The sequence below is a fragment of the Lolium rigidum genome, chromosome 4 (assembly GCF_022539505.1).
Source record: "Lolium rigidum isolate FL_2022 chromosome 4, APGP_CSIRO_Lrig_0.1, whole genome shotgun sequence".
Lineage (NCBI taxonomy): Eukaryota > Viridiplantae > Streptophyta > Magnoliopsida > Poales > Poaceae > Lolium > Lolium rigidum.
In genome coordinates, this window is record NC_061511.1 from 80,221,095 (window position 1) to 80,234,292 (window position 13,198).

The 13,198-nt window shown below is 45.2% G+C and overlaps 2 protein-coding genes across 2 annotated transcripts; one reads left to right on the top strand and one right to left on the bottom strand.

Annotated features, from left to right (window-relative positions):
• Positions 1–3,039: 3,039 nt before the first annotated feature.
• LOC124649012 (stem 28 kDa glycoprotein-like) lies at positions 3,040–5,530 on the top strand. The gene is made up of 2 exons (XM_047188696.1): positions 3,040–3,531; positions 4,933–5,530. Exons 1-2 carry the CDS (start codon positions 3,089–3,091, stop codon positions 5,315–5,317), a joined length of 828 nt encoding a protein of 275 aa, XP_047044652.1. The 5' UTR covers positions 3,040–3,088; the 3' UTR covers positions 5,318–5,530.
• A 1,858-nt stretch (positions 5,531–7,388) lies between these two features.
• Positions 7,389–11,334, bottom strand: LOC124647288. The gene is made up of 3 exons (XM_047187251.1): positions 10,179–11,334; positions 9,130–9,236; positions 7,389–7,730 (listed from the first exon to the last, which is right to left on the bottom strand). The coding sequence occupies exons 1-2, from the start codon at positions 11,332–11,334 to the stop codon at positions 9,184–9,186; spliced, it is 1,209 nt and encodes a 402-aa protein (XP_047043207.1). The 3' UTR covers positions 7,389–7,730; positions 9,130–9,183.
• Positions 11,335–13,198: the final 1,864 nt, after the last annotated feature.

A 13,198-nucleotide genomic window follows, 5' to 3' on the forward strand; every position in this document is an offset into this window, starting at 1 on the left:
TGCGCGCCGGTGGACCCTTCTACCTCCGGATCTCCTTATGGCCCCTCCTATAATTTCCATGTTGTGCGACACCTTCGGCAAGGTCGAGTGGGATCCTCGGTGCCGCTCTAGATTCCTCGGCGACGGTGAGTTCGAGTACGACCCTCCACCAGGTGTGGATGTGAAGATGCATGCCAAGGAGGAGCCGACGTTGCCCAAGCGGGAGCCCGAGAGGGATAACACGAGGACTTCTTGGTCTACCTCACCTACTTGACAAAGTAGGACAAGGAAGAGGGGGCGGAGGACCAGCTCCCTGTCTTGCCGGAAGGGGTGGACGAGGAGGAGACGCTCAGGCTCGCCATGATGGACAAATGCCTCGCCTAAGGCATAAGCAAAAGGCTAGTGAAAATGCAACCAACAAATTGCCATGTCCAATAAGAAATCATGTCATATTTCACTCACCACGAGTCGCATGGGTCATATTACAGTGCTAGTTGTTGCTAGTTTACTCATTTAGATGTATGCTTTATATTAATGTGTTTTAACATATAATAACTTATATACACATTTGATGGTAAAAAAATGTATGTCTGCCTAGGTCGTGCCTAGGGCCCTTAATCACTGCCTAGACACTAGGCGAATGCCAACCGCCTCATTTACGTCTAGCGCCTTATCCAACCTTTTACAGGAGACGCCAAGCGCATAGAAGCATCCTGCCATTCCCCACATGCCGGAAGAGACGGACGAGGTGGAGACCAATAATACTTTACAACAGAGACGGTCGGAGGAAGCATTTCGCCCACGTGTCCGTATTTGCCGAGTGCACGAATGTGGCACTTGTCATATATTTGCTATTTACCAAGCGTCGGCCACGTGGCACTCAGAAAATCTCTGGGGTTCAGCCACTACTAGGAACGGCGCATCAAAAGAGTGGTGCACCATAGCTATTTAGCGATGGCGCATAGGCATGTGGTGTGCCACGCCTATCTACCCTAGTTGTGACGCATGTGCAAAAGTGGTACGGCGCGCCTATTCGTTGTCCTGTTTAGTTGGTTCAACCACCCTTATTCGTGACGTGCCAAAAGGAACTGTGGCACGGGTATCGTTGGTACCTGTGGCGCACCAAATATAGATGCACCAGGACTGTACAAAAATTAAAAATTTGAAATTCGGGTCAGCATAGGCGTGGCGCACGGGGACCTCCACCTTCGGCGACCTTCACCTCCAACTCCACGCGACGTCCACACGCCCTGCCCAAGCGGCCTCCACCTCCACACACACAGAGCAGCCGCCATGGAGCCAAAAAAAAGAGAACACAAAAATAATTTAAAAAAATGATCAAACAAAAACTCAAATTTCAAAAATGTACAGTGGCATACCTATTTTCCTTACTCGTGGCGCACCACCTTGTGTGCCACGGCTACTATGCATTATCTGTGGCGCACCCAACCGTGTGCCATGCCAACCGTGGTCCACCTCGGTAGAAAAAATAGGTGCACCACGGGTAACATTTTTCCTATTAGTGAGGACACCCAGGACGTGCGACCTTACGTGTTGCCAATTATATATGCTAATACACTCGACAAAGCATGGCCGTTCTTCCAAGTGTACTGGCGTATGCAATTGGCAAAGGGCTCCCTGGAGCTCCCAGATGGCGCCGAGCGTTCATTTTGCCATGTGCAAACAGTCGACAAATTGACCAAAAATATTTGTTTTTGGAAATTCGTGCAATTTGAAACATATGTATATACATAAATGAAAGCATGGCACACTAATTATACTAAAACATGGCACACTAATTATATGATTTTCCTGCAACATTCTAAGAATCATGTGTTCCAAATATGCCTTCACACACATGGAATGCTTTAGAGAATGAGATAGACCAATGTACCGCTGCATAGATGAAGTTGAATATTCCTGGATCCACACAATATCATCCATTAATCCCCTATTATACTGTCAAATTATTTGTGCATGGAAGTACCACGAGACATCTCGATCGGATCACACATCCTACACATCATTCCTCCAGATTACACAACTTTATATGGTTCTTCGAAATATCAGATAAACCTTTGTGCGTACATTAATGACTGCAAGGCCCCTCCCTCTGCAATAGTCTAATTTTTGAGTTTTCCCTAGCTTGCAGATGATAAACTTTTTCACAATTTTCTTAAATTGTGCATATGATATCTTAGAAAAGCGTTATTGTATCAGGATCACATGACATTAAGTTTAGTGAGAGGATGTTAGCATAGGAAGCCCCTAATATAGTGTAAATTCATTTCGGCTCATGGGTGCGTATGAACTCATTGTTTAAGACCATATTTTAAAATTTTAAAAAAATCACATGTACATCCAGACATTTCATATTCGCGCACAAGTTTTCGAGATAAAAAGAACATTTTTATATCCCCAATGAAAAAAGATAAATTTTAATGCTCCAACATGCTTATTCACGGATCATTTTTGTGTGTTTTTTTATGCAGGCCATGGCCGTGTGTCAACATTACAAACGCACACAACGATTTACATTATTTAACATAGTAGAGGGGAGAGGCACACATAGTCGATTTTGATCAAATGTGAGGTCGATGCATCATGCACCACCTACAGCCAACCCAATAGGTAGACTGTGCAAACTGGAATGAAGGCCGTACAGTGCTGCATAGGTGGCTGGTTCTCTATTTGCTTGCTGTCCTTGTCTCCACAAAACTGGCACTGGTCCAGGAAAAAGATTATGAATACAGTATATAGCAAATTCGAACGCAGGAAAATAATGTCTACAGCGTTCTACATGGCTTATTGGACTGTGAATAGCAAATCAGCATCCCTCGATCGGATTACATCATACACAGCCTATCCGTGGCCCTGTGCTTCATCCAGTCACAAACCGTCTAGCGAGCTACCAAATCCTGAAAAAATATCGTACCAACGTGTTGCACGCCCTGAATGCGACCCCGACAATGTTACCCACCAACCCCTCCTTTGTCAGCTATTTCCTCTCAACCTCCCTCGGACCACCCTCCGGCTCTCCTATTTAGCAGGCTAGCCACAGCACACTCCAGCAGAAAGAGCAAGCTAGTAGCAGCCTAGCACACTGGCAATGGCAATGGCTAAGATTCTCCTCCTCCTCGCCATAGCTCTCGTGAGCTCCTGCAGCGCATGGGAGCTCAACATCCAGATGCCGACCAAGAGGCTCCAGGCCATGGACGAGGCCGTGGCGCCGCTCATCCACGCGCTGCGGCCGCTGCTGGGCTCCGGCGGGGAGCTGGGGAGCCGCGGCGGCGTGGCGTGCGACAGCTGGGTGCTCGGCGTGGAAGCCCACAACGTGCGGGACTGGAAGACGGTCCCGGCCAACTGCGAGGGCTACGTCGGGCATTACATGCTCGGCAGCCACTTCCGCCGCGACTCCAAGGTCGTCATCGACGAGGCCCTCGCCTACGTCGAGACCCTCAAGCTCGCCGGCAATGGCAAGGAGATATGGGTGTTTGACATCGACGAGACCACTCTCTCCAACCTCCCCTACTACGCCAAGCACGGCTTCGGGTACGTGCAGCGTTGTTTATGCGTTTCTTTGTACAATTAATGTTGGTCTACTTGATGTTTATGCAGCTTCATTGAGGAGTGATTTTGCACTTATTCCTTGCGGTCAGATAAAGTAATGATTTTGCACTTGTGAAACTTAACTAACGGAAAAGATATGATAGCACCCATAAGCGTCGATTGGTTCTGAATAAAGTGAAAAGTAACTAAATAAATGAAACATAGGAATGCAAAGGTATATGTTGGACATTATTGATGGTCATCTCCAACCACAGAGATAACAGGTAGGACCATAGTCCTATGAAAGACGAACAAAACATATTTATTATATGCCAGATAGTGATGTGATGTGTATGTGATGGCTGGTTGGTTGTCCACTTGGCTACCTTATCTGCATACTTCCTCGGTCTAATTAAAGTTGTTTAGATTTGTTTAAATTCAAGTTTATCTAGACACTATCTAGTATGTGGATACATCTAAATTTGGATAACTTAAAGCCAAGTTTTATAGGATGGAGGGAGTATTATCTTTTATACATTAATGAAATGACATGCAATCTTGCATGCTCTTGAAAAAAATAACATATTATCTTTATGAAACAACATTGTGAGTTGTGAACACATATGAGCCTTCATATACTAATAATCACGTCATGATAAAAATAATAATTTGTACGTAATGGTAAATATGTGTATAGTTGTTCTTGTTTCTAAAAGGACAAGCAAGCTAGTGCATTACTACAATTTAAAGTAAATATTAACTATTAACAAAAGTATAATGATTATACATTGAGGACATAGAATATATAGGTCGCTCATGCTTTTGTCATGAACATGATATATCAAAAAAGTAGTAAAGCCTAGGTAGAAAACATAAGATGTGCAAAAAAAAACCTTATCACATACGGTCCATCTTAAACGAGGAAATCGAGTAACTTCTCTTCACCATAATCATGACAAAATCAACCTTTTGTTGAAAGTTAGTTAAAGAGACAAAGTTAAAACTTTGCAATAAAGCTGGATGGGCCAATGGTTGAGCTGCTGCAAACAGTGCATGCTATACGCTCTCACAATGTGGGTGAATGATTGAGGTGCACGATGAAATCAAGTACTCCATTGTACAGTGGCGTACTTAAAAAGCAGTAAGCTTGACATTGTTCTTGGTGCACAATATAGTGGCGTGATCGATGATGATATGATGTCGGAGTAGCTAGGATCTCTTATATACTACTACCTGTTACTTTACTGTCTTTACACCCTCTACTTGGCCGCCGTATCATCAGTCTCTGTTCGTCGACAGCTACACTGATCATGCTTTGGAGCTGGAAACGTATCAGAAAATCTCGAGTTTGTTGAACTGTGTCACTAATCACTAATACATTGTGGCATGTATTCGCGCGCGCAGGACTACGCTGTTCAACGCGACGAGCTTCAACGCGTACGTGCTGGAGGGGAGCGCGCCGGTGCTGCCGGAGACGAAGCGGCTGTACAACAAGCTTCTTTCCATCGGCGTGAAGCCGTTGTTCCTCACGGGCCGGACCGAGGACCAGAGGGCCATCACCGTCGCCAACCTCCGCAGCCAGGGCATCTCCGGGTGGAAGGACCTGCTGCTCAAGCAGCCCGGGTTCAAGGGCTCCGCCGTGGCGTACAAGTCCGGCGAGAGGCAGAAGCTGCAGGACGCAGGGTACGTCATCGTCGGCAACATCGGCGATCAGTGGAGCGACATCATCGGCGCGCCCGAGGGCGCCCGCACCTTCAAGCTGCCCGACCCTATGTACTACATCGGCTAGACCAGCTCCGGCTACAGCCAATCGCCATTGGTTGCGTGTGATGAATAAGCTAGCTCAATGCCTTGCTAATAGCATGCTATAGCGCGGTATTTTATAACGCCCTATTTTGTTATAGCCTATTATAAAATTGACGCTATTTTGTTATAGGGTTCTTTTTTTTCTTGATGTGCATGCTTTATTTTAACAATAATCACATGTATTTTGCTTTGTTAATTTTCTGAGTTGAGATTTGGTTGGTAGTGCTTCCAAATTAAGAGTGCAACTAGTTCTCATTCAATGAAAAATTAGCTTAACTCTCATTCGGTGATGTCATCCTCACAATATTATACAAGGTGTGGGCCGGCTGCAAGACCTCACCAGCCCCAAGCTGCCCCTGCCCCGCCCGATCCCTCTTCACGTGAGGCCGTCCCGCGGAGTCCACCCCTACTCCCATGCGAGGGCCTTTCCAGATCCTTGGTTAGATTTGGCGGGCCGTGGGCAAGTTGTGCCACCCTCCGGAGGCCAACATCCGGTGGCATGTGTGATGGAGGCCGTGGCTCCAACCAACTTCGTTGTTGCTGGAGCTCTTCGAACTAGGTTGTGCATGTCCAGGTTGGCCCCTTGTGGTGAGATCTAGAAGTTGCATTCCGGTCGATTTTGTTGTTGGTGTTTCCAGCGGGGCAGGAGCACCATGTACTTGGGTTGGTCTGCAGCTGTGGCCGAAGCTTCGTCTTTTCTACGTCCTCATGGTGCTTCAAGGCCGTTGGTGCTTAGGTTAAAACCTTGTCTGGCGGTGGCCATTGCTGGTGACGACGACACCTTGCTGGTGTCGTTTCCTTCCTGAAGGCGTCATCTTGAAGCCCATCTACCTTGTTTGCGGGATTCCACCCCTCCGCCTGAACCTGCCCTCTCGTGGCTCTTGTTGGCGTGCTCCCCCATGACCTCGCCCTCCTCATGGTCCTCTAGCTTTATCAGTCTGCCTCTTTATACACGGTGTTTTTTTTTTGGCATTTGTCCCGCAGCCTAAGGGGGGCTTTCCGGGTGACGTCAATCCTTGGGAGACACCGGTGATTTCTTCATTATGTTGTTGGTTGACATGTGTTGTTTGGTCGGTGACTTGGTCGAGTTCTTTGGTTCGAGGCTAGGATTTGGTGAAAGTTTGTAGGTCCTTGGACTCTACCAGTGACGACGATAATCATAAGTCCCCATCCTCTGGCTTCCCGAGTACTGCTAGATCCCTGTGGGTGGCGCTGTTGGTGCGGTGGAGTTTTGTTGGTGAAGACAGCTTCGACGTAGATCAAGCAATCTTCTTTCGTATAGTGCTTTGTTTAGTTTTGCTTGCCTCCCTTATGGGAGTTGGCATCATAGTGTGCGTGTAAGTTGTAACTCCTAGCTAGTTGATGTCTTTGTTAATTCAAAATCGGGCTCATTTCAAGCCTTACGTATAAAATAATATACGAGGTGAAGAAACCCCTTCACAAATTTTTGACAGACCTCTATGGAATTTGGAGATTTGGAGATGCACTTTCAAAAGAGAACTTGCAAAAATCTGGACCGTGATTTCCACTAGATCAAATCCAAGTCCCAAAAATTTGAGCCCAGAGTTCCATTCGCATTTGGAGCAAATCTGCAAGATCTTGGCTTCCCAACTACACGTACTGGACACCAACAATTTGAATCGTCAAGACATTATAAATTACCCCAGGAAAATCAAATCCCAATGAATCCCTACATCCCTTGGCTCTATATGGAGGGAAAGCAAGGTGACCCTTCAGCAGCCATAGAAGGTGCCAGAGATATACTCAGAGAGGATACAAAAGTAGAATGAAAATGCAAAGGTTTATAAATCTAATGTATATCTCGCCTCAGCTAAACAATCGCAACCTTCATAAATCTAATGGATATGTCATAGAGTATGGCGTGCATTAACTTTTTTTGAGTGTTCACGGGGGGGGGGGGGGCGAAACTCCCAACTCATGTTTTCATCCGTTTGTCTCTACGAACTCCGGCGTTTTTCCCACCGGGACATTAAGAGTAAATTTTCTAGTAACAAAAAGGGGTTAGGAAGTTGCAATATCAGTGACCATCTCTATACGTAAGTAATAAAACTGCATAATGTCAGCAAACCAGTTAAATTATACAAGTCTTTAGTCTCTCAAAGTAGAGCATGGTCCATGAATCAATTACTCCCTCCGATCCATATTAAGTTTTGCTAATTTAGTACGAAGTTGTACTGAATGTACTGAATCAGCGACACTTATTATGGAAGAGTTAAATTCTACAGGTTTTGTGACCACTGAATTCCACCAGGCCAGATGTACTATTTCGTCTCTGTTTCACTTCAGAGATGACAATGGAAGATGGTAGGATCAGTCATCACATGCCAAAAAAATGGAAAGGAATTGCACCACGCTGTCAAGTTAACTCCCATCACCTGCGAAGCAAGCAATCCTAACCGTTAATATGGCTTTTACTACTTATCAATGCAAGTATAAAACCTATCTCCCTGCTACTTAAAAAAGTAAAATCCAGCATCACGGTTATGAAACTTGTTCCATAATGTACCCAACTGATTCATTCCGAATATGCTAGATTAAACAACCATAGAACAGCACGCACCCAGGCCTGGCTACGCTAACAAGAACATGGCATCCCTTGGAACGCCCATGGTTTTGGGGGCTGGCCGGGTCTCCTAGGTTGCTATCTAGTAGACATGTCAGCAGCTGCTGCTGGAAAATCATGAGATTTGACCTTGCTGCTGAACATCTATTGAGGCTTCATGAAATTTTGGCAGAATATCCTGCTCCCTGATGGTGCTTGCGGATCAATAGGGTAGGACTTCGATGAGGTAGCAAAGGCAGGAGGTAGATGAAGAGATTATGGGCTAGACTTGTTTGATTATCCCATGTTTCCTACAGGAGGCTCAAGTAAAGTCGTAGACTCAATCCATTAGGGTAGCAATCCTAATTCCTAAGATAGCAAATTAAATTTTAAGCCCCTCTCATAGTTTATTTTTATGTATTAAGTTCTTGAGTAACTCTATTCCAAACTAAATTAGGCCCCAAGAGGCTACATTATATTCCCTCTGTTTCACTATTACCTGTCATCAACCAACATGGCACAGACGAGGAAAGCCTAAAACTGTGAATGAGTTACTCCTTCTGATCCATATTACTTGATGTTAAAGTAGATGTATCTACAACTAAAATGTGTCTAAATACATCTATATTAGCATCAAGTAATATGAATCGGAGGGAGTATTAAGTTTCTACAACTACTTCACCTTTTCAAAACAATAACTATTACACAAACTGTAGCCTTGGATCCATTAACGGACAGATATTTTGAGACAGATCTTTTTCAGGCTAGTGATAGTTCTAGAGAAAATGAGTGTGTGTAAGTTAGACTTGCTAAGAGAATATCTGCCACCAACTGTATAGCACTAGAAATGTGAAAAGTCAATGAACACAATAGTGATTTTCACCAGTAAGATAGAAATTGGAAAATTTTCTTAAATTATAAATAAGCACAGCACTGCAGCATGACAATACTAGCTCTTAAAAGGAATATAGTGGGTGACTTAAGTATGTGTGGGTGTGGTTGCAGGCATGTGCGCGCGGGGAGAGGGAAACTCATCTGGTACATTAACCCTGATCTATCAGATGTAGTCATTCTATTTCTGAGCTAATCTGCACTTTTTTTTTCCTGCTGTAAACACTGGCATTATCAGCCATCAAAATACGCTACAGCAGGATTACATCAAATATGGGTCATCCAAACAGGGCATAAGATATCAACAAGCTATATATACATGCAGGAGAAAATATACTTACATCGTTTGTTAACCAGACAATACGCGCGTTAGCGGATCTAATGGGACTATCAGGTCATGTGTTGTTCAACATTTCAGCTTCCTCATCTACACCAGAAATTGCACTGCCTACAAGCAAAAGTAGTCGAAAAAAATGATAAGCTAAGAAAATATTGAAGAAAAATTCAAATATAAAAAGATATGGCAAGGTGCAACAGCTAGGTGAACCTACTGTTAGATATTCACGCAACTTGGGCATTACTAGCTTTTAATACAAGGTTATGCATATGTAAGTAAATCCATATCTAATATCAAACACATGAAGAATTACACAATACAATAAAATTCTTTACTTAGCTGTTCCAAGAAAATAAGGATATATAGAATTGCCCCGAAGTGAACTTTGCTTGTTAAGTCAAACAGACCAAATCATAATATGCTCAAATTGAGAACTTTTGTGACAAACATGAGGACGACATTATAAATAAGTACGGCATTATAGAAGATGAAGAAAGCATTACTTGTTTATGACATGGTACAGATGAACTTGCTTGCAGCAAGACCCTTGAAAAGGACACTTAAGAAGAATCACTATTCATCCCGATAAGTTAAGATATATGCGGTTCAACTGAAAGTGTCTTCATTTGTATTCTCTAATTCACCTAGCACCGTTGGATCTACAGTATGATTTTTTTAATATTTTTCTCATTTGAATTTTTTATAACTATATATAATCTTGAACACAAGTCTTGCTAAGCCTCCATGTGCAAAATCAAGTTACTCACGTAACATTTCAGATGACTCAAGCCATATTTTAGCATGTTTGTCATCACATTCCAACTGTTACCATCAGTACTACAAATATATACACATGGACTTAACACTAGTAACATATTTTATGCATAAACAACTGACCGGCAACATACATAAAAGACAGGAATTCCTCAAACTGACAAGGATAGAAATAGTAGTATTTATGCACAATTGCTACCCCGCCCTTATTAAGAGAAAGAATGAAACTCCAGCAAACACATGCTAAAAGATAATTGGATTTTGAAGACGTGCATTTACCTGTAGCATAGAAATTTGTGTAGGGATAATAGGTGGTGAGCAAACGGTAAGTGTGGTTTTCGACAACCTTCTTGTACTGCAGCGACTCAAGTTGGATCAAGAAAACACTAGTGGAAATAGATACAAAGATGGCATTGCTATACTCATCATGCCCCAATATAATGGTGCCTGCTTGCTTCTCCATTCCAGGTTTTAGCTCAAGGAGGCTGTCCAGTTGAAGGGTTTTGGCCAGTACCCATCGCATAACACCATCAGAGCTAGACTTCCTCTCCCATAGCTGAATGCTCAATCCTGATGTAACGGCGAGGCCTAGTCCGTTATCCTCTGTCCTCAAGATCTGAAAGCTGTAGTAGTCAGTTACATGGGTATCTACCAGCTGGTCCATCACAACAAGGCTCTGCTTTTCCAAATCAAATTCCAGGATGCAGTTTACACCAATCAGCCAGTAAAGTGCATTCCCAACCAGGACGCTTGGAATCAACGAGCTGATGCCATGTTTGAATGAAATTGCTGTTGAGATGATATTTCCCCATGCGTTGCGCTCTGATTCGTAGAGGCAAAAGAATGCACGTGTGCGGTCCGTGTCGGTGCGCGCCAAGACCAGCTTGAACGGGCTCGAATGGCAATCGCCGTGCACATGGCCTTTTTCGCGGGAGGCGCAGAGCACCGCGGCGCTCCTGACGATGTTCTCCCGGTCGTTGTCGAACTCCGGCGGGAAAGCCACGTGGCGCCGGCGGCCTGTGAGGGGATCCCACACGACGGCGTGGAGGCGGTCCACGTTGAAGCTGAGGGCGAGGCCGTGGCGGCAGCCGCAGAAGACCCAGCGCTCCTTGTGGATCTGTGGAGAGTGGAAGCGCGCGCTGGGGATGCGGTCGGGCGGATCTAGCGTGGGGGTGAAGATGGCTGCCCCGACGAAATAGCCCAGGAGCGGGGGTTTCCGGTGCTGGTGGGCGCGGAAGCGGCGGAGGAAGACGCGGTCCGTGATGAGGCAGCGCCACCGCTTGCAGGCGAGTGAGGCGCGCGGGAGGGAGGATGGCAGGGGAGGGAGGCGGATGAGGATCTCTGTGAGAAGGTCTTCGTCGTCCAGCGGGGTGAGAGGCGCTACCGCCGGCGAGGCGGGGGGCTGGGAAGGGCGGCGGCGGCGGCGGTGGATCATCCTCACCGGACTGTGTAGAGAGGAGAGGGGAAAAGAGTGTGGCCGGGCCCGAACAAGACAAGCCCAGTGAATTTGTAGGGGACAGGGTATACAATACGAGCCAGTATTGTACAACTGTACATGGTCCAAATTAGTTAACAGTATAATGTAACCAGCTAGGAGGGAGTATAATGTAACCAGCTAGGAGGGCTCACAGCGATTTGGCGCTCCTCACCGTCCGATCAAGACGCTCAACGCTGCAGATCGCTTGAAATCTCCGAAACGCTGCGTGGACCTGTTTACGCCCGCAGTTCACGTTACGTGGGCCGGTTCACGTTACAGGGCTGCTTCTCCGCAGGTCGAGTTGGACGTCCTCTGGTTCACCGGGCCGACAAACTACTCAGCCTGTTAGATAGGCCCATTAAGTATGAACGGAAAACCCATGCGTGCAATCCGGCCGCTTCTCACCTCTTCCGTCCGGCGCTCGGGCTTCTACGCCGCCACGCACGATGTCCTCCGCGACCCCCTCCGATCTCGCCGTAGGGAGGAACCTGGGTTGCGGCGCCACTGATGCCGAAGGGAAAATTGAAGGGCAAGGGGCCGTGGTAGCGAATCCTAGCACTTGGCCGAACGCCGCGTTGATCGGTGCGCCCATCGCGACGAGCCAGCTTATCCGGCGGCGGCGCCCAGCACGACAAACCAGCTTGTCCGGTGGTGGTTCCACCAATTGCATCATGTTTTTCTCAACGATCTCTATGATTTCAAGGAAATTATGTGAAAGTCTGATAGCTATTCTCTGTAGAGATTAGATGATCTTGATGTTCCTTTCTCCTCCCAAGTTCGTATATCTCACCGATAGAAATCCTTTTTCTTATATGCGACCATTGTTTATATTGTTGATTGCTGATTACTTCTGTGGGACTGAAATCTGCAGGGAATATGGCGGTGCCAAATTGTTGTGTGGTTGCCTGATAGACATCTCGGGGGCACGTAGCCTGAAAGTTGATGTACTGTTGGCTGGTTTCTTGATTTTGAACCTCTATCCTGAAGGTTATGCTCACTGGGATTGGCTTCTGTTATAATGGGCAAGCTAAGAAGTTCAGTTAATTCGGAGGAGATTGGTCAGTTGCGTGTCCATTTTCTTTGTTAAATTGTTCCTTGAAGAATACACCTTTTCATATTTAGCATCCATTATGTCAGCTTTGCAAGTTAAGTTTGAACTTCTTATTATCTACTCCCTCCGTTCCTTTCTATAGTGCCTATAGATTTTTGGCATTTGTTTCAGAATATAAGGTTGTAGCTTGGCTTTTTTTCAATTACCCCCTCCCCGTTCAGCTTCCAAATCGTTCAGGTCCCAAATTTGTTATGGTAAGTTAGTAAGATATGGATTTCCCAAATTTTACGTTGATCTCAAATCATTCTGCTAGGGGTCTTGTGTAAAAAATACTCTTGCGCTAATTTCCGTGCCAAAAAACTATAGGCACTATAGAATGGGAGTATTTGATTAAATGCTTGTGTCACCTAAAAGATTATCTGACATCCTGAATAGTTTGGTGTATGTGATGCTTCTGTACAGTAAAAGTTCCTGATATATTTAAACAGCTAGGCCATGGGCATATCAAGTGTAGATGTCATTAACTAGGATGTTCAAGCCATTGGGTGAGCTCGGGTGTTGACAACAAAGTTATGTTCTAATTCCAAAGCCAATCTTCATATATCTGTCATCGGCTCTTGTTGGCCACACTTATTCTGTGATGCTTCATTCGTAGGATCTTACCGTTTTCTGAATTGGAGAATTTTCATTCAAGCTAGCAGACTTTTCGAACTCAGGCTCCGATTTTCGTCAACCAGTAATAGGGAACATGTTCTAGAAAAGTAAAACAAA

Bases quoted from the DNA above. Each gene is read 5' to 3' on its own strand.
- LOC124649012 (XM_047188696.1), top strand. From the start codon at position 3,089: ATGGCAATGGCTAAGATTCTCCTCCTCCTCGCCATAGCTCTCGTGAGC. The intron at 3,532-4,932 runs GTACGTGCAGCG...TCGCGCGCGCAG, and splicing joins TACGCCAAGCACGGCTTCGG to GACTACGCTGTTCAACGCGA.
- LOC124647288 (XM_047187251.1), bottom strand. From the start codon at position 11,334: ATGATCCACCGCCGCCGCCGCCGCCCTTCCCAGCCCCCCGCCTCGCCG. The intron at 9,237-10,178 runs GTAAATGCACGT...TTTTGCTTGTAG, and splicing joins CACAAATTTCTATGCTACAG to GCAGTGCAATTTCTGGTGTA.